At 33.5% G+C, this 21,805-nt stretch overlaps 1 protein-coding gene and 1 pseudogene across 14 annotated transcripts in view; one reads left to right on the top strand and one right to left on the bottom strand.

Annotated features, from left to right (window-relative positions):
* MYCBP2 (MYC binding protein 2) overlaps positions 1–21,805 on the top strand; it is a 262,323-nt gene that overhangs the window by 73,922 nt on the left and 166,596 nt on the right. For 13 of the 14 annotated variants that reach the window (XM_045201639.3, XM_024568966.4, XM_045201697.3 and 10 more), the window contains exons 14-18: positions 1,276–1,434; positions 6,218–6,422; positions 8,691–8,836; positions 9,136–9,237; positions 20,222–20,329. In XM_045201639.3, the coding sequence (XP_045057574.2) occupies positions 1,276–1,434; positions 6,218–6,422; positions 8,691–8,836; positions 9,136–9,237; positions 20,222–20,329 (720 nt within the window). The remainder of the gene's footprint in view (positions 1–1,275; positions 1,435–6,217; positions 6,423–8,690; positions 8,837–9,135; positions 9,238–20,221; positions 20,330–21,805) is intronic. The other variant, XM_045201677.3, reaches the window with a different exon arrangement.
* On the bottom strand, positions 17,065–17,747 carry LOC112313441 (large ribosomal subunit protein eL21-like; annotated as a pseudogene).

Below are 21,805 nucleotides of genomic sequence, written 5' to 3'. Positions count from 1 at the left end.
GCACTGGGTGGATGGGGGGCAGAAGGGGAAAATTAGGGCAACTGTGATAGCATAATCAATAAAATAGATTTAAAAAGAACTTTAAAATATTAGAGAAGTGTGCTTTAATGGTTATGGATATTGACTCACATCTGGCACTACCACTTTTTAGTTGGCTAATTTAAATTACTTAACTTTTCAGAGCTTGCTTTTAGTTACTTATTTATTTTTCCACCTGAAAAAGGGAGCTAAATGTTGATAGGTACCTAGTTGTTACAAGATTGCAGGAGAGAATTTTTTTTGAAATGCTTAGCATAGAGTTGGGCACATGTAAGGGCTTAATACATGTCAGCTAGTACTGTTAATAATAAATACTATTGCTTAATATATACTTATCTTTTCCAATACTAAGTACTAAAAATGGGAGTTTTTGAGGTGAACTTAACGAAAAGACCTATAGTAGTATAGGTGGAAGGGAAGATCACCTTAAGGAAGTTGTATCTGAATAGTTTTACAAAGTATGATAAAAGAATTATATTATTGGTAATTTCAATAAAAAATACATGAACTTTAAAAAATGTTTTTATTTTAGTGTATGTTGGGAATATTCAACAGTCTTCAATTTTTACTGTTATTCCTACTTGCTAAGGTTAAACTATGCTTGTTACATTAAAATTGATGCAAAAAATCCAGACTATATAGGTGGCACTTGGATATGGCAAGTGTAATGGGAATAATGTGTGAATAAGTGAAGCTTAAGTCTAGCTATGCATTGGATTGTGGAAGAAAGCATTGTTGGTTTAAAAAGGATCAAAAATACTGCTTTGGAAAATCTCACAGGTTTCTACAAAAACAGTTAATTCATTATACTCTGATGATTGTTTTCCTTTGTTTTACTGAGGCAGGTGAAAGCAGGTGAGGTACATGATTGATAAGTTTCTTTGTGCTTGGGCAAGGAAAATTTGATAACTAATAACTTGTCTGAGAATTGTTGAGAGGTGTTGCCATTTAGAGCAACTATTCAGAGGATGCAAGCTTGAGCTAATGCCAGAGTAAGTATTTGTCCCAAGTCTGGATGGTAATATTTAAAAACTTTGAAGTTTCATTTAAAAATTGCAAAATTAATTTACTGATTACCTACCAGTCTTTTGGCCACTTATTTCCCATTTTGTAGATTATTTTATCCTAGAAATGAAAAGTTCTGCATTGAGGGTGGTCCTTTTACATTACTGAGGATTCACTAGGCTCAGAAGGGCTTTTTTGTTGTTTCTTACCAAATTCGTATCTTTCCTATAGGTTTGGTAACAGATTTGAAGGGCCATTTTGTAATTCAGGTAGCTATGGGCAAAGCTCACACTTGTGTTTTAATGAAGAATGGAGAAGTTTGGACATTTGGTGTAAATAATAAAGGACAGTGTGGAAGAGACACTGGCGCCATGAATCAAGGTGGGAAAGGTAGGTGTTGACTGTGTTAATATTACATTGTGTGTTGCCTTTTCATTACCTTTTCAGAACAAGATGGTAAGGAATTTACTCTTTTCTAAACAAGTAGCTCTTTGATTTCACATGTATACATTAGGAAAATCACTGAATTTCTTATTTATTTGACAGTATATCACTGGAATAATCAAATACACTTTAGACTTTTAATTTCTGAGCAAATGAGTTTGTTTACTTCCATGTTTTTCTTAATTTTTATAAAAATGTATTGATTTATTATCTCTGGTGACTAAATTATTCTAGAAAATTATTTTCAAAATCTTCATTATTAACTTTTTATACTATGTTTTCAGTTTTAACCATTTTTGGCAGCAGTCTGGCAAATATTTTCCTGTTCAACAGCATTCACTACCTATAATTCAATCAGTTCTTGACAACTAAGAATGATCCTTAAGAATACTGACCCTTTATTAAGTATGAAATTGTAGATGCCCCTTATACACCATATCCTTTGCCTGAACACTCAGGATGTTGAAGGGAAGAGAGGAGTTTATCCATGCTGGCTGTGGTTTTGTTTTTATAATACTTTATGTGTACTTCATTCTTACTCTAATTTTTACTTTATCAGTGGTTCCCTATACCTTTTATGGCAATTTCTTGTATTCTGTTTTTAATTTTGTGTGGATTTGAGAATAGGAAATAGATATATTATTAAAACTACACATTGAATTGTTTAAAGTACAAATAAGTTTCAGGATTAATATTTGTATAAATTGAGAAACACAAGTTTAGCTCTTTGGGGGTCTACTTGATGGCAGACTCATGTGGATATTAAAAGCCCTCTTTCTTTTTCTTTAGCTTCCTTATATTTGTGTGTATTTAAAATACTTTAGTTTTAAAACAGCAAGTCTGTTAGAGGTATATTGATTTTTAAAAAATTTTTAAAAATTTAAAAAACAAGAGAAAGAAAAGAAATGAACTACTCTAAAATGGAAGTATTTTTCTTCCTGCTAAACTAATGAATCACAATTTTGGATAATACCTACTAGGCAAAGAGGAGAGAACTGTTTTAGTTTCTATATATAATGTAAATATATACCCACATTATGTTTTATATGAACTCTGAGCTGAACAAAATTATTTACTATTCTGAAACTTTTGTGAAAGTTGGGCATACATTTATACCTATGTTCTGGATTCTTAATGTAAAGTTTGTAATAACCAAAGTAAATTTGTTAAGAGATTTTATTTATTTACTGGAAATTATACCCACTCTGTAAGTATTAGATTAAAAAGCATGCTATTGTAGTAGTGAGAGACACATAATGAATACAGATTTCTGAGTCATAAAGAACATAAAGGGATTTTAAAAAGTTTTTTGCCTTCCCCCTCCAACTGATCACATAAAAGAATAGGTAGGAGCTGTGAACATCAGTATACCTGAAGAGAGAACCCACCAACAAAGGAACCACCAACAGATAATAACAGAAGAAAATGGGAGTGAGTGGAAGCCACACTAACCTCCACCCAGGACCAATCTGGAATTACAACTAAATGGTGGAGAAATTACCCAGAACAAACAACTGAACAGTAGCGAGAGAGAAGCCTCAAAACCTCAGACAGACAGAAGAAACAGCTTCAACACAACCTGTTTGCACCTGCACATACAAGATGTGGTGGGTGGAGTGACCCTCAGTTAACCAGCTGGAGGGAAGGACCCATCAAAGAAAGACCCAACAACAATCAAAACCCAGAGACATCCAGAGAGCCAACATAAACGATAGCCCAAGACCAGCAAGCTCAGGAGATCAAAGACACTGCACTACTGAATCTCACAAGTCTCCTACCATAGAAGTTCACACCATAAACCCAGGGAGTCGGATCAATTTAAGAAGCAGAGGCTAACAGGAAGAGTCTCACAAACAATGGGAAGACAAAGAGACAAACCGCAAATGAAAGGAAAGGAGGAAGCAGAGGCTAACAGGAAGAGTCTCACAAACAATGGGAAGACAAAGAGACAAACCGCAAATGAAAGGAAAGGAGGAAGCCTCAGAAAGAATGCTAAATGAAATAGAGGCGAGTCAACTATTGGATATTGAGTTCAAAGCAATGGTTATCAGGAAGCTTAATGAGCTCACAGAGAATTACCAAAAACTACAGGAAAACTACAATGAACTTAACTGCAAACTATATCAACATAAAAAAGGAAATAGAAACTATCAACAAGGGCCAAGAGGAAATGAAGAATACAATTTCTGAACTGAAAAACACAGTAAAAGGAATCAAAAGCAGGCTTGGTGAAGCAGAGGATCGAATCAGTGAGCTGGAGGACAAGGTAGAAAAAAAACACCCAGAAAGAACAAGAAAAGGAAAAGAGACTAAGAAAGATCGAACAGGTGGTAAGGGAACTTCAGGACAACCTGAAACATAATAATATCCATATGCTAGGGATACCAGAAGGAGAAGAAGAAGGGCAAGTGTGGGGGGGGCTCCGCCCGCAGGGCCCCCCCCCGGCCTCCACTGATGAGAATAAGTCTACCAAGACATGATCTGTTTGGGGAGGAAAGGTGGCCGATCTCTCAAAGGAGAAGGGCCACGAGCCTTTTCCTCAGTGGGCTTTTATTGGGTTCAGTTTGCACAGGAATACAGGTAAAGCTCATCAATCATTGTCAGTCAGTAAGGATCAAACAATAGATAACATACAAAGAACTCTGAGGGCTTATTCTGAGTCAGGGTCAGTTAGCTAAAGGGCTATAAGACTTTGGGAAACAAACTCATTTCAGGCTTGGACCCTTATCATTTAAATTGAGGGTATTAGCAAAGCAGGTTTCACAGAGTTTTATGCATTCTTTCTTAGGCCTGATAGCCCCAGGGAATCCGTCCTTTCCAGCACAGGACTACACTGCCCTCTGTCATTGTTTCAGGCTTAAGTCAGGCAGGGGAAGTAAGGCAGCCAAGAGATTAGGAGACTTCTTGCAGACAGAATGAGGACTCAGGCTATGTCAAAGCCGAGGGGCAGGGTCCATCACCCCTTTTTTCTGTAGCCCCCCAAGTCGTTCCCTGTGGGCCTCTGTGTGACCATGCCTGTCATCCCTCCCTTGAGGAATCTTACCTGTCATTGCCTAACTGGTCAGGCTCAGGGCCAAGCAGGGTAAAGTAAAGTGGGCAGGGGTGGTGCCCCTGCCAGGGAGATAAGCTTTGTCTCCTTAATGGCTTATGGTCCCAAGGTCTCTGACTCAGCCTTAGCCATGGGGGTTTACACTTCTGAAACCAGGCAGGGCAGTTCCCAACAGGCAAGGGATAGAAACCAGGTTTGAAAACGTAGTGATGAAAAACTTCCCTAATTTGAAAGAAAAAGTCACACGAATCCAGACAACACGGAGAGTCCCAATCAAGAGGAACCCAAAGAGGCCCACTCCAAGACACATCATAATTAAAATGGCAAAATTCCAAGACAAAGATTCTTGAAGGCAGCAAGAGAGAAACAGGAAGTAACATACAAGGTAGCCCTGATGAGGCTAGCAGCTGACTTGTCAATGGAAACCTCCATCCAAGCCAGAAGGGAAGGGCAAGAAATATTCCAAGTAATGAAAACCAGAGGCCTGAACCGAGACTACTTTATCCAGCAAGGCTCTCAATGAAAATGGCAGACCAAATAAGGAGCTTCCCAGACAAAAGAAGTCTAAAAGAATACACCTCCACCAAACCAGCTCTGCAAGAGATGCTAAAGGGACTGCTTTAAGAAAAAAAAGAAAAACAGTGAGAGAGAGAAGAATACAGGTATGGAAAAAGACTATGAATAAGTACCTATCAATAATAACCTTAAATGTAAATGGATTAAATGCTCCAATCAAAAGAGTAGGGTAGCTGAATGAATAAGAAGAGACCCACCTCAGGACAGAAGACCTACACAGACTGAAAGTGAAGGGCTGGAAACAAATTTTCCAAGCAAATGGACAGGAAAAAAAAAGCCAGGGTAGCAATACTCATATCAGACAAAATAGACTTAAAAAAAAAATGGCCATAAAAAGAGACCCAGAAGGTCACTTCATAATACTCAAGGGAAGAACCCATCGAGAAGACATAAACATTGTAAATATATGTGCCCCCAACATAGGAGCACCCAAATATATACAGAAAATCTTGGAGGACTTCAAGAAAGATATTGAGAACAACACAGTTATAATAGGGGGTTTTAACACCCCACTGTCAAAAATAGATCTTCCAAACAAAATATCAATAAAGATACTGTCATTGAATAATGTCCTAGATCAAATGGACTTAATTGATACATATACAGCCTTTCATCCCAAAGAAGCAAAATACACATTCATTTCAAATGCACATTTCTCTTGGCTTAGAGTGTGGTTAGGAATTTTTCTTTGGTCTATTGAACAAAAGTGTTGGCAGTGAGGGTGGTAAGGAGGGACTAAAATCAGAAAAAATTAGAAGTGTGGTTGACGGAAAGTAACAGCTAAGAGATGTTTCTGCCTTCCCTGACTCTTTGTGGAAAGGAAATGGGGAGAGTGTGTATTAGTGGTCCCTAAATTAAATTTTATTTTTTTTGCTCTTACAGTTTAGCATTTCTTTGTATATTCACTTGGATTACTGTGTGTGTGTGTGTGTGTGTGTGTGTGTATAAAACACATATATGTATATATATATATATACACACACATATATATATGTATATATACCCACACACACGCATTTAATTGGGAAATAGAGTTGTCAGTTTTTTAGACATTGGAATAATCTGTTCATGTACTCAAACATTAGAAATTGATCTCTCAAATAGGGTTTGGAGTTGAAAATATGGCCACGGCAATGGATGAGGACCTAGAAGAGGAACTAGATGAGAAAGATGAGAAGTCTATGATGTGCCCTCCAGGCATGCACAAGTGGAAGCTGGAGCAGTGCATGGTGTGCACTGTGTGTGGAGACTGTACTGGCTATGGAGCCAGCTGCGTCAGTAGTGGGCGTCCAGACAGAGTTCCTGGAGGGTAAGAAAATGATTAATATTGAAGAAAGAAGATACTAGTAGCAAATGTGCAAAACATTTCTTTTCAAGGTTATTCCAGAGTATTCTACTATTTTGTGTCTTAAATGCATATTGGCATATCCTTGTAATTCTTATAATTTTTTTATTATAATAATTTCTAATTTAGTGTCACTTAAGTTGCTTTTCTTTCATTTGATTCATTTAAACCATTATTTAAAAACGGGTCATAAATTTTTTCAAGGCTTGGGCTGTGCCTTCATTTTTATTCTTTTTCTAAGACTGCTTTAGTGCCAAATATCTATTCGTTTTTGTTGAATATGAATCTTTTCTTAATAGAAGTATCAAATATCATATAGGATATTCTACTAGGGATAGTAGTAGTAATTTTCATTTAAATTGAATTTGCTTTTTACAATTTTAGGAATTCTAGGAACTATTGCATTTAAAGTTAACATTCCTGTTATAATTATATTATACTCTTGTTGGAACACTTTATTTTTTCACACTCTTGTTGTTTTAAAGTTAATGTGTGAGTTTGGCACAATCAGAATCCAGATTTTTCCCTAGAATGTTGAGGAGAATTTTGATTCTTATTTTTGTGTTGCCATTTATAGCCTTTGTAAGACCGAATTAATTATGATGGATTTTATATTATGCTAGATCTGACTTTCCTAAGATCGGATTATGATATGACAATTAGCTGAATTTGGGAAGTAAAGGGAACCTTGTGATGAATAGCCAACCCCTGCCGCCACAGAGCAGACTCAACCTGTTTGGCACCTCTTTAGTCTAGTGTCGGGGCTTCTTCCCAAGTGACGGCTGGATCTACTATGAGTACGTTTCTGGGTTGATACTATGGCCTAACATAGTGCAATAGGCCATAAATAACAGATGTTTTCTTTTAAACTACTGAAATATTATAATTTTTAAACACTCTATTTTATTTGTATTTTTAACACATTAGAAATATTTTGGCTGTCTTTGTCAAAGGATAATATTTCTTTTACAAGGAATTGAAATTTATCCTCCTGGAAATGTCTTGAGATATTTCCATTAAAATTAGTGTCCCCAATATCTGAACTTAAGTAATTGATAAATACTATAAATGAATTTATAATCCTATAGTCTTTCCTAAAACCAGTTATTCTTTTTTATATGCTTTTCCCCCCAAAGATTTACTATCAGCTATTTATAGATCAAAATGGACAGTACCTAACCGGGTACAATAATTTCTTTATTAACAAAGCAGAAGTGAATCCATGAATAAAGTCAACATAGGAATATGTGCCAGAACACTTAAGTACCATTAAAAATTATTTCAGTTACTATAAAATTGTGACTATGTATCTTAGAATAAATTTAGAATTAAACATTACTTTTTAAGTAGTGCCCACAGACAATTCAGTAGGCCATATTATTGTATCACTCTTTACTGTTGTAGTCAGTCATATTTCAGGTTGTCAGTAATGCTTGCATTTAAAAGCCAGGCGTTTCATAGGGCATTTAGATTTGTCTTTCAAGGCTACTGCCAGATAAATCCTTTCTTTTCTACCTCCACAAATCTGGATAACAAGGGGCTTAGGGCTGTCTATAAAGTTTTTCAGGACTCATCCAGTAAATAACATTAAAGCTATGACCTCTACATCTATAAAATATATGACTGACTAAGAAGTTGGTTGTTCACTGACCCTCTAGCCAACTTCTGAGAGTATTCTTGCCTTCTTTATGATACAATCAAATACCCCAGGCTTAGTTCACAACTAAGGACAAAAGGGCAAAGAAGAGGAAAAAGAACAGGTAATTGGACACAGTAAAAGGAGTGAAGGGGAGATGATAGCATATAAAGGAGGGGGAGGAAAAAGGAGACATAAGAAGCTGGCAAGGTGAGCTCATGTACTGCAGGCTGCTCATACCTCCCTTAACTTACCTGGTAAATAGAAGTGTTTGTTTACTAGCCAAGCCATCCAGACCACTTACTAGTAACACTGCTGCTGCTTCACTAAATATGAAAACTTGAAAAAATGTTTGTTAATAGCAGCTTTGAAGATAGAATATCTTTGCATTTTCTGTAGAAATACTCCAACTTTGCCTATGAGGAACCTAATAAACTCTTGTTTTTAATTATTCATCTTTTCCTGACCCTGATCTGAAGGGATGATTTTATTGTTCATTCATTTAACTTAATCTCAAAAATGCAGAAGAGATGTTATAGAGAAGAGTTTTGAGGAAAGAGTGGAAGGGTTTCAGTTAATTTTTTTTTTCTTTTAAGGATTTGTGGCTGTGGTTCTGGAGAATCTGGCTGTGCTGTGTGTGGATGTTGCAAGGCTTGTGCAAGAGAGCTGGATGGTCAAGAAGCAAGACAAAGAGGAATTCTTGATGCAGTGAAAGAGATGATACCTTTAGATCTTCTGTTAGGTAATTTGCTTTATTGTATGAAACATCTTGTTCTCAACTCAGTAATAAGGATAGTTAAAAAATTTCTATTATTGTTAAAAAGTTAAGATAATAGTTAATTATGTAATACTGCATGTATTATAACTGACAGTATATCATTAATTAAGGGAAGAGGTTCTTTTTCTTTTTTGTAAGATTCTTGCAGTAAAAATAATTTGTTTTAGACAGTTTTTGTTAGCTGCTATATTCTTAAATTTTAGATAGTTCTGTTATATGGTGTGTGCGCCTAATTTTTGTGTGTGTGTGTGTGAATCAACTAGCTGTCCCAGTACCTGGAGTTAACATTGAAGAACACCTTCAGTTAAGACAGGAAGAAAAACGGCAGCGAGTAATCAGGAGGCACAGAATAGAGGATGGAAGAGGTAAGTAAGATGTAGCTGCATAGAAAATATTATTTAAAAATCCATTTTTTACCCTATGCTGAGACCACTGAAAAGTTACAGAACAGGATGATTTTATAAGACATTGAAATTAAAATTAGTAACATTTTAGTACTCATGAAAATAATGTGAAAATATTCAGGGTGTTTACAATTATGCTAATATCATACATTTGATCTGGTAGGGTATTTGTGTATAAGTGAGCTGTTTTAAGAATTGTTTTGCCATCTGCCTAGCATCAAGAACTATTGGCATTGACAGCTTTTTAAAAAATACAAAGTGTAAGAACTTGTTCTTTATCAAGATTTTTGGACTCATCTATTTAATCATAAAACAAAGTAGTTTAATATGGTATCTTATTTTCTGTTTTCTTATTCATTTATAATTATTATCATTTAGGCATAGTTCTACTACTTTTTGTTCCAATCCAGTACATAACTATGCTTTTATGTCTTTAAAACTTGTTATGTATAAGAAGGAGAGCCTCCAGGTTTTAATTGTTAAAATATTGTAGATTTATCTTTTCCTCATTGTGTGTGATCATTTCTCAGCCTAATTATAATAGGTATTTAAGTGTATACCCAACAAGCAGAAATAAATATACATGGTACTAAAGCTGTTTTGGCCTAATAGAATCTTTTTGTTCTTGAATTAAAATGGATTGTTATAGAAATCTGTGATTTTATTTCTCTGCTAGACAAAAACTTGAATAGAAATATTTACTGATGTATATTTTCAATACTTCAATACTTACTAGAAATGACATGATATTTGATATATGAAATAGAACCTATTACCCATTTAACTGTCATTACAAATTTTTTTCTAGGCATTTTCTTAGTGTAAAATAGAATAAGTTGTAAAATTCATAGCACAAATGGTAAATTCATTTTTATTAAACTTAAGTTGTAAAATAATCTGCTTAGACTGTTATTTATAGTGCCTAATAAGCAATGTTAATTAAATGATACAGTGAATATTTGCTATTAGTTTGGCTTTGTTTAGTGAGTTAATTAATTTGGTTTTGTTTTAATACAATTAATGTATACAAAGGCTGTCCAGAAGGCATCCAGCCATGTAATATGAAAAATTGAGACATTTATTGGAGAAGGTACAAGATACAAGAAACATTATACATAGGACAATGATGCCTCAGTCCTCTCCAAAGAGGGCACCTTGGGACCTCACGCAGTTCTCTAATTGCCATCAGCTGCCTCATTGTATTTTCCTGAATCTCATATAGACGATCTGAAATCTCTTCCCTTTCAAAGGTGATTTTAGTTTTGGGAAAAGCCAGAAGTCTCAGGGCACCAAATCTAGGCTGTACAGGGCCTGAGTCACCTGGGTGATTTGGTGTTTCTCCAAAAAACTCCACACGAGACGTGATGCATGAGTGGGCGCATTGTCATGAAGAAGCTGCCAATCACCAGTTGCCACAGCTGCAGTCATCTGAATCATCTGAATAGTTTCCAGGGAAGAATGTTCAGGCTTAATGAAAAACTTGATGCATATTTATTGCTGTATTCGCTCAATCATTTTGAATGCAGTGGCCACACAGTACACATGCTCACTCAAGTACATCTACTGCCCCTGTGACCAGTACAGTGAGGTCATCGTTGTTCATGCATGTGCATTCCAGCCCATTCTCTTTGGCTGCCAGGTTACATCAGTATTGTGCAAACTGTTCTCGTTATATTAACAATGGCTGGACTTTCTCCGGAAAGACCTTTGTATACTGTCATTATTTATATAATATAAATATGTGGAGAAATTACACATTTAATGTTTTAGAGAAAATAGGGTAAAATTTATGTTCTGGGTCTTTATGACATAGGGCAAGTGAGTGATAATTTCTTTCATGTTAATGATATGATTTGCCTAAAGTTAATTATCAGTATACTTTTTACTACCTGTTTCGTCTCTTTTTGGAAATACCAGATTGAATCATACAAACTGACCTACAAAACTCAGCAAATTTTTATGTTGACATTTTAATCACTTGCCTAAAGCTGTGTATTTTGTTAATCTTTTTTCTATAAAAAGCTATTCTTCTCTAGCTATAGTATATTTCTGCATATCAGAAGTAAAAAGATATTGTTTATGCATTTGTTATTTAACAAAACTTTGTAATTGCAGAATATTTATTTAAAATGTGTTGTAGACCTTTAAAACATGAACTCTAACCTTTTATAAGTGGAAAAACTCCATTATTTAAATATTTACAAAAACTATGTTATTGTATCTGATTTTACAAGCACAGACTTAGGTTCCAGGCCGTTGGTATGTATTTTGTGACAAGTTAGTTTCATATACAGTCCTCAATATATAGAAACACTTCTTCAGATTATTGGTATGCAAAAATTTTGTCTTGTTATTTTTTTGTTTGGTTAAACCCTTATATATCATTCCCTTTCATTTTGTTAAAACACAATATGTAGTAAATATCTTTTCTTGATGGGGTAGGATCTTCATCATGGACCTTAATTATGTTAGTTTCTGCCTTGCGTGGTACTGAAATTCGTGTGTGTTAGGACCATGTCCTTGCTTTGCACAGTCACGGTGCTCACTGTGGATCCTGTAGTGAGGACACAGTTACAATATTCGTGTAGTTTAGTTAGCATAGTATTTGCAAAGAGAAGCCCGCTTGAATATTTTATTTTGTAAAAGTACTTTTAAGTAAGAATTCTAACTTTGTTTCCATTTTTTAAAAAGTCATACTTCAGGTCTTACTCAGTGACTTTGGAAAATTCTTATACTATATTAAATAATTAAAAAATAATACTGTGATATTATACTTTATACAAAAAATAAAATGTACAGAGTTATACCCATAATTGCATAGGGGAAAAAAGCTAGAAGGGTATATATCACAATGTTAGTAGTGGTTTTTCTGAGGAGTGAATATATAGGTGATTTTTATTTTGTTTTTTATAATTTGTTTTCTAAATGGTCTCTAATATATGCATATTACTTTATAAACAATATAGGAGTTAGGTTTTAAAACTGAAGGCATTGTTTTTTGAAAATATAGTCTGGTTCTAAGGAGTTTATAATTTACCTTTGTTTTTAAAAAAATATTTCAAGTGGATGGAGGAATTTGTTTTAGGTAGCATGCTTTTAATTATTCCAGGGCAGTGGTTCTCAAAGTGGTCTCAAAGAGACAAGCATCACTTGTTACGGGTTGCTTGTTCTCAGGCCCCATCCCAGACTTTCCAACAGAAACTTAGGGAGTGGAGACCAGCAAACTGTTTAAACAAGCCCACCAGGTGATTCTGATGGTGCTGAAGTGTGAGAACCACGATTCTAGGGCAGGGATGTTCAAAGTCTATTCCATGGATCTTCTACGTCAGCATCAACTGTGTCTAATGAAGTAGAATTTCTGCGTGAGGATTCTGGATACAGATTTCAGTCATACCCAGGTGTTTGTTGTAGGGTTCTTGTTAGGCATGATGCTAGGATTGCTAGTCTTGGTTTGTCCTCCTGGGGGACAGGAATATCAAAAAAATTTTGATAGGTGGACTGTACCAACCTATGTTGGATGTTAATGAGGATTAAGTGATGTGCATGAAAATGCTTGACGTGCACTCAGTAAATGTTTGCTGATGATGGCTCTGGGGACAGTGATTATGCTAGTACTGGTAGGCTATTTAGTAGACTTTTGTTCCTTTGCATTTGATTCTTTCCCAGCTCTTGCTTTGACTTGATGCTTTTTCTTACAGCACTGGGGTACTAATCACAAAACTTTGATTATTATTAACAAAACCCATCACTGCTTCTGTAGAATAAAACATTCCATTTTAATAGAAAAAGTTTTCCATAGTTACAGATTAGAATGCAAAAGCAAATTTATTATAGTAAGTCTCTTTAATTTCAAAGTGATTGAGTTGTTGCTATTGATCTTTAAGACTCTGAAACCATTGTGTTCTTGATTTGACATAATGAAATCCATTATGAACTGATCTTCCAATGCTACATGCAATTCCCTTTTCAAATTAAAATATTTTATGAAGCATTTAGAAAACATAAGTATAAGTAAGAAAAAAGGTCAATATAATTCTTCATCCAAAGATTACTGCTGGTAGAATTTTGGTATACTTTCTTTTTGGTGTACAGTTTTTGCTGTGCATACCTTTTAAAAGTAATTTCATATCATTTCATAATATGATATATATTAGTGTTCTGTTTTGTTCCCTTTAATGTTATATTGGAAAAAATGTTGTGGTTCATTGCAACACCATATTAAAGTAATACAGAAAATTTCCACAAACCTATCCTTTAATTAAATTATTGTTTTTATTTTGTTGTCATCTTCTAATCCAGTTTTTTACATTTCAAATTATATCACTGACTAAATTTTGTTTTATATATTTGCTTAATATTACAGTATATACATTTTATGTTTTTGCTGTGGGTTTTTTCTTGCCTTCCCATTATCTTCCACCAAGCAAATGAGGTTTTAGTTCAGTAGAGGTACTTCCATATCTTACTCTGTTATAATATATAATCATTATATAATTCATTATAATAATCACATGTAGATACCTTCCCATGTGTGAAAGTAGAGGCATATGTTTATTTACAAAAGTGATATTATATATATAATTCTTTTTAACAGCTTTTTCTCATTTTACAATACAATGTAAACATTCACTAGGTCAGTAAATATGGATCTACCACATTCTATTTAATAGTTATATAACATTTCATAACATGGCTGCAGTAAAGTTTATTCAATCATTATTTTGTGGATGGGCATTCAGGTCATTTTCAGGGTTTTGTGCATTTTGCTATAATATATGTTGTTAAACTTATAGCCATCTGTATTAGATGTATTAGAGTTTTTGTTTATAATAGTAGAGCTTTCTAGAAATAGAATATCTGGTCCCGAGAATGTTTTAAATTTTAATAAATATTTCAAATTGTTTTTTAAAATCTTACAGGAATTTATCTTCTCAAGGCTAATGTGGCATTTTTCTCTAGTATCACCTGTATTAGTTATTATTATTTTTAATTTTTGCAAAAACAGTGAACTGTGTTATCTCATTGCTAATTTAAATAACACAAAATCATTTTCTGTATAAAATTCTTCATAAATCCCATTTTGTGGCTGAATATTTCATTGTGTGTATATACCATGGGTTTTCATTATTCTATTTGGATTCTTTTAAACTTTTTATTAAAATTAATAAGATTATATTAATACTTTTGAACTGGAACTTTTAAAAAACATTTCAGAGTTTTCTTTAGGAGAGATTTCTAGATGTACAGTTACTGGGCCAAAGCATAATAATAATTTTTAGGTTCTTGAATTGTGTCACCAATAACTTTTTTGAAAAGCTTGTCTTATTTTGCGCTGCCACTTATTCCAGTCAGCCTTTCTGCCTCCCTGCCTATGGATGTGCTCTGAAAAACCCGTTGTCTGCATGTGAATAGAAGGAGCTTTTAAATAGCTAAATTTTACTTCATTGCCCAGTTTTATTCACCCCCCTACCAAAGCAAATAAACCAACAAGTTCTGTTAATTCTACCTTCTTAATTCTATTAAAAAGTTATTAAAATTTTGAATATGTATACTTCCTACAATGCCACTGCATTATCTCAGTTCATTTCTGTGCCTCAGTTCTTTGCCTGAAGTACAGCAAAAAACCTTGTAAAGCATCTTACCCTTAGTCATCTTCTAAGCCATTGTCCACCTTATATCCAGAATGTTTTTTCTAAAATGTATCAGCAGAAAAGTGATCAGCAGCACTTTTCTATTTAAAACCAAAAAGCTATTCATAATTCTCAGAATGAATTCTACAGTTATCTCTACAGCCTCATCTCTCTTCACTGTCCTTCCTATGTCCTGTCCCCAAACATTTTTTCCCTGTATCTTTTAAACTCCAAAGTACTCATTGTCTTTTTATTAGGTCTCAACTTGTGTGACATTTTTTCTTCTTGTACCCTTAAACCCAACCTTAAGGTTTGCTAGCTGCCCCTCCAGGGTGCTTAATTTTGCCATAGCACACTGTTTTAATTTCTGGGTGAGTTTGTGTAAACTCTCCCTGCCCCCATTAGACTGTGAGCTTTTGGAAGCAGAGGTACCGTCTTGTTTATCCAAGGATCTAGCACAGTGCCTGCAATTTGTCAGTACTTACTTATTATGTCTTTGTTGACTAATTGAAAACATTTCATAGACTTCTCATCACCTCTGCAATGAAGTTTCATGGTATAAAAAGATTTTAATTATTTTTTTTTTTGCATGTACTTGTCCACATCTCCCAACACCATTTATTGACGAAGCTATTTTTACTCCATTTTATGTTCCTGCCCCCTTTGTCAGATATTAGTTGACCATAGTGACATGAGTTTATTTCTGGGCTCTGTATTCTGTTCCATTGGTCTATGTGTCTGTTCTTATGCCAGTACCAGACTGTTTTGATTATAGTGGCCTTGTATTATAGTTTGACGTCAAGTATTGTGATCCCTCCTACTTTGTTCTTCTTTCTCAAAATTGTTGAGGCTCTTTGGGGTCATTTATGGTTCCATATAAATTTTTGAAATATTTGTTCTACATTGGTAAAATATGTCATTGGTATTATAAGAGGGATTGTGTTGAATCTATAGATTGCTTTGGGTAGTATGGACATTTTAATGATATTAATTCTTCCAATCCAATCCATGAACATGGTGTGTGCTTCCAGTCATGTGTCTTCCTTAATTTCTTTCTTCAGTGTTCTATAGTTTTCTTTGTATAGGTCTTTTACCTCCTTGTATTTTATTTTTCTTGTTGCTATAGCAAATGGGGATTTTTTCCTAATTTCTGTTTCTGATATTTCTTTGTTAGTGTACAAAAATGCCTTCAATTTCTGAATGTTAACTTTGTATCCTGCTATTTTGCCAGATTTGTTTGTTAGATCAAGTAATTTTTTGGTGGAGTCTATTGGATTTTCTATGTACACTCTCATGTCATCTGCAAACAATGACAGTTTACTTCTTTCCAATTTGGATGCCTTTTATTTCTTTTTCTTGTCTGATCTCTGTGGCTAGAACTTCCAGTACTATGTTGAATAAAAGTGGTGAAAGTGGACATGCTTGTCCTGTTCCTGATCTTAGGGGAAAAGCTTTTAGTTTTTTCCCATTGAATATGTTGTTGGCTGTAGGTTTCTCATATGTGGCCTTTATATATGTTGAGGAATGCTCCGTGTACTCCCACTTTGCTGAGTGTTTTTATCATAACTGGGTGCTGTACTTTATCAAATGCTTTTTCAGCATCTATTGCTATGATCATGCAATTTTTGTCTTTCATTTTGTTTATGTGATGTATTATATTTATTGATTTGCATATATTATACCATCCTTGCATCCCTGGGATGAATCCCACTTGATCATGGTGTGTGATCTTTTTAATATACTGCTGGATCCAGTTTGTCAGTATTTTGTTGAGGATTTCAGCATTTATGTTCATTAGTGATATTAGCCTGTAGTTTTCTTTCTTTGTTGTGTCTTTACCTGGTTTTGGAATTAGGATAATACTAGCCTCATAAAAAGAGTTTAGAGGTCTTCCCTCTTGGATTTTTTTGAATAGTTTGAGAAGGATCAGGGTTAGCTCTTCCCTAAATGTTTGGTAAAATTCTCCTGTAAAGCCATCTAGTCCAAGGCTTTTGCATGCTGGGAGTTTTTTGATTACTGCTTCATTTTCACTAGCTGTTATTGGTCTCTTCAGGCTCTCTGCTTCTTCTTGACTCATAGGCACAGACAACGGGGTGGGGATTGACTGTGGGAGTGAGGCAGGGGTCAGAGGAGAGCAACAGGGAAATATGTGGGACAACCATAACTGAACAATAATAATAAAACAGAAAGATTTCAATTATTTGTTTTTTGTATACATCTTTAAATTCATTTCCCACCACTTTTGGCTTCATAACCCTATACTCCATTCATATCAGCTGTGTGTGTGTGTGTGTGTGTTTTATCAGTAGAGTGTCTTTTAATATTTTTACACTTTATCATATCACAACTTCATAGGGAATAGGTTCCAGCAGCCCAGGCCCTTTTCCATTGGTTCTCACAAAGTGTGCATCCCTGGGTGGAGCTGGCTGATGCCTCAGTTGAACCCAGGTGCCTTTTTCTTTGTCTTCCTTCTTTTTCCAATTATTTTCCTTCACACATTTCAGAAAACTATCTTGACTCTTAGAGTGCTTAATATGCTCAATATGTGCATTAATTCTCTTGGCAAGAATCTTGCCTTTGTTTTGTGCACAGTGCCCACTGCATGCTGGATGACATTGTAGACTCTTCCAGTTTTGCCATGGGGACATTTGTGGGGCATTCCTTTTTGAACAGTGCCCATTCCCTTGATGTCTGTAATACCGCCTTTCTTGTAGATTCCCATGTACGTGGCCAAAGGAGCAACTCTATGTTTTCTAAAAGGCTTAGAGAATATATGGTAGGTGTCCCTCCTCTTTCCCTTTGTGTTAGTCATTTTGGCGAATTAACCGGAGAGGATGGCAGTTCCAGCTGAAAAAGCTCACCTATCTGTTTTTAATGAGTAGACAATATTGTTAATATCTTCATACTTTTATAAATCCTATTCCTTTGACCTGGAGTTTCCTCTTTCCTTTCTTCTCTCTTGGCAAGCCTTTGTCATCCTTTAAAACCTCTCTGATTCATCCAACTTTGTTTGATCACTTTTCATCTTCAGGATATAATATGTACAGATTTCCTTTATAAAATTTATCACAACATATTGCAATTCTTTGGTTTTATTTTTATCTTCCCTAGTGGACTGAATTCCAGTAAGATCTGTGTCTTTGTCATTATATCCGTGACACCTCGTGTTTTATTACATTAAAGGTGATAAAAAATGTTTGGTGAATATATGAAAGACTAAACTATGTAAGAAAAATTATTTTAGTCCATGGGATAAAAGAGTTTTTAAAATCTGATAGCCTAGTGTTATAACTGGTGATTTAAATTGAACTCTGATGGTACACTTTCTATGTGTAATTGCCTGTGAGCCTCCTAGATTTATACATCAGAAGACTAACAAGATTGAATTTAGTAAAAGCTAAATAACTATGAATATTATGGGTGTAATATTTTTATGGGAAGAAATAATATCCCAAGCAGACCATAGAAATCAGGAAATGGTAATATAACTTAATATTATTGGTAATATTAATGGTAATATAACTAAATATTATTTTAATATTTATAATACTTCTGTATAGTTAGAAGGTGTCATTTTTAGAGTGATTTATATTAAATATAAATCTGCTTTAGTCATTATATTAAATATAAATCTCAATATATACTCAAATATTTACTCAATATTTATCAATTGAAAAATAATGCATTTTGAAGAAATAATATTTTATTCAGATTTGAAATATATCCCATTTATTACATTTTGTAAAAAGCTCAGTTTATATAACCTTAGCTTAAAAATAATTGATAGTATATTAATGGGAAATAATACAGTGTGGAGCAAAAGTAGGTTTACAGTTGTTCATATGGAAAATAATACAATAAAAAATATAATACAAGAACAAACTGTTTTATGTACTTAACACTGTTTTGTGTACTCAGCACTACTTTTGCCCCACCTTATATTTAATTCTAGCATTAAGTTAGCATATTTCTATCTGTAGTAATTGCAGTATGTTATTCTTGGTTTTTATAGATGTGGAGCTGCTTGTATTTTTATCTATATCTAGAGACATAATAAAGTGTATTTTTTCTACCCATTTTTAAATACTTAATGTAGGGTATTTTTGTGTTTAATTTCACATTTGTCAATTTTTATAACACAGCAATAGTTTTATTTTGTTCATTGTTAGAAAAATTAATTATAGCTGAAGCCCTGTAGGGAATTATGAAGAAACTTGCTTGAATTTAAAATGTTTAGTGCTTATATACTGTCAATTTTTTTTTCAAATACTTCTTAACTGTCAAGTTTAGATTGTTTTGAAATTTGCAGGCATTTTGCTAAAACTTAAGGAAGCTGTAGTTGAAGCTATAATTTTAAGTTTCCATTCTTTTCAAGATTATGATAGGGAAAAACAGTTTTTACATTTTATTAAAATTAGTTTGGCTGTTTTTTCCTTGAATACTAAAAAGTGGAAATATCTGTCATCTATGTGAATATGTATTTGTGTATGTATGATTTCAGAAAGAAATGATTTTATGAGAGAGAGTTAATATTCCATAAATGCTTTGGGTTTAGAGTGCCCTCTTCAGCATTAATATGAAGTTCAGTTTATTCTTGTTTCTGATACTGTGTCTGTGGTGGCAGAAATTATACATAAATATTAGATTGAACATTTTTTAGAAAATTAAGTACTTATACAATTCTTTCTTTGTAAAGCAGTGATTTTATGTATATACATATACCTTTGTATTGTATCAGTAATTTGGGGGGTTTTGTTTTGTTTTTGGCCATCTTGTTTTTGTACTTATACGACAGATGTAGTTAAATATCAATAATGTTTATCTTGGTTTTGTTGCAAGACTGGTATGGATATTAAATCTTGAAGACCTTGTTTAAATTTAATCATGAATTTAAAACATTAGTTGGTTTTCGTATTTTAATAGGAAAGATATTTGTTTTTAATGAACATGTAGTTTACTAAGTTTGAATATATATGATGTTTAAAATAGTTGTAAGATAAAATTATTCTAATTGAATTTTCTAATTATTTACTTGAGACTATTAGTAGTTACTTGATCATTTTATAAGTATAAAAGATAGAATTTATACTATATAAACTATTAAGATATTTAAGATATTAAAACTTGTGTGTGGAATGGTGAATAGGTTATGGTTGGGGGTGGTGGAGGTTAATGTGGGGGAATTGGGAGAAAAGTATAATGTCCAAAGCAGTAAAGAATTAATTTCCATGCTTTTTAGTTTGAATTATTTTTGTTCATTGTAGTATTCTCATTTTTTGAGCTTTTCTATGCACATACAAAATGTTTCTCCTCAGGCCCCCTTCTATTTGCTGGTCCTATTTTTATGAACCACCGAGAGCAGGCTCTAGCCAGACTCAGATCCCATCCAGCACAGCTAAAGCATAAACGGGACAAGCACAAAGGTATTTGGTCTTCCTTATCAACTAGGTGGGAACTTTCCCGATTTCTTCCATTCATTCGAATTTTGTCTTTGGGAAAATGCACAAACCTAATTCTTCTACTTTGCTTCTGTCATTATCATTAGCCTGAGGAGAAAGAACATGCTGAAAGTTGTACTGTTTGTTGATGACTATCAATCTTCCTTTTTTGGGTTAACTTTGATTAAGACATTTTACAATGTATCTTTTTCTTTTCCATTTCTTTTCCGATTTTATACAGTTAAGAGAAGGTGGAAAAAGTAATTATTGCTTTCTATTTTTATCCTTTGTTATCTGTTCTTAGATGACTGCCTGGCATTTTATGCTTTTAAAATTTTTAAATGCTGTTTATTTGCTTTAGAATTAATGAAAGTACTCAGTTCAGTGTATAATGTAATGATGAATTGTTTACATTTTTCCATTGTTTTAATATTAAAGTTTATTTACATAACACACATGAATTATTTGATTTTTGAGGGTTGAATAGTGATTAGGTGTAAGCAATCCCTGGGTTGTGTAGACCTACTCCACACTCTAGTCCTGAGAAAATGACAGAGGTCTAAAAAGTCTATGGTGATAAGGAATCTGCTCATGAATAGTTCTTTGAGGTATCAGAGTTATATGTTAATTAAAAATATGCCTAAAGCAAGCTTGTTTACTTTTAAACCACAGATTATGGATCAACTAAGATCAGGAAAGAATTTAATTCAGAGAATTTATAAATTTATGTGTAAATTCTTTCTTGAATCCTAGCATGTGAACAAGGGGTTCTTTGATTAGTGCAATTTACCATTGCTATTTTCTTAAATGCCTAAGATAAATACTGCCAAATAGAATAGAAAGTTTTAAAATCACCCATTTCAGTAGTCAAGTTAATTTGTTTTGTGCCTTATTTTTTTTGCTGTAAAACTGTTAAAAACTAATTTTATTTTTAAACTTTCACATATATATGGTAATCAATTTTATTCTTATTTGTTTCTCACTTTATCAATACATTACTCAAAGCAAAAATGCAAACAAAGCAAAATCCATTTTTAGTATAAGCACAAGTAGAGCATTACTTAAGATATATTCTGTAGAATTAAAAATTCCAAGTATTTTAAATCTAATGTGATTAACCATAGGAAAATTTATGATTGCTTTATTTATGAATGCTTTAACAATACCATAAATATTTAATGTAACAAATGATATTTTGGGTATGCTGTATAAAGTTATTTTAGTTATTATTAGACTCTCTCATCTCATATTTTCAACTATGCCCCTATTAGAACAGATATTCTTAGTGTCATTTTCCCCACAATTATATAAAAGTGAAGTTTTTTTCCAATATTTTACCTGATATTAAATATTTACATTACATGAAATAGTTTAAAACTTTTTCAACTCTATGTTAGTATCTTGTAGACAAACATCTTAATTTTTTCCAAAAATTTAAAATGAAATGCAAATGGAGACTAA

This window comes from Desmodus rotundus, chromosome 13 (assembly GCF_022682495.2).
Source record: "Desmodus rotundus isolate HL8 chromosome 13, HLdesRot8A.1, whole genome shotgun sequence".
Taxonomy (NCBI): domain Eukaryota; kingdom Metazoa; phylum Chordata; class Mammalia; order Chiroptera; family Phyllostomidae; genus Desmodus; species Desmodus rotundus.
Note: the sequence above shows the minus strand (reverse complement) of the source record. Positions and strands in the feature narration are given on the sequence as shown.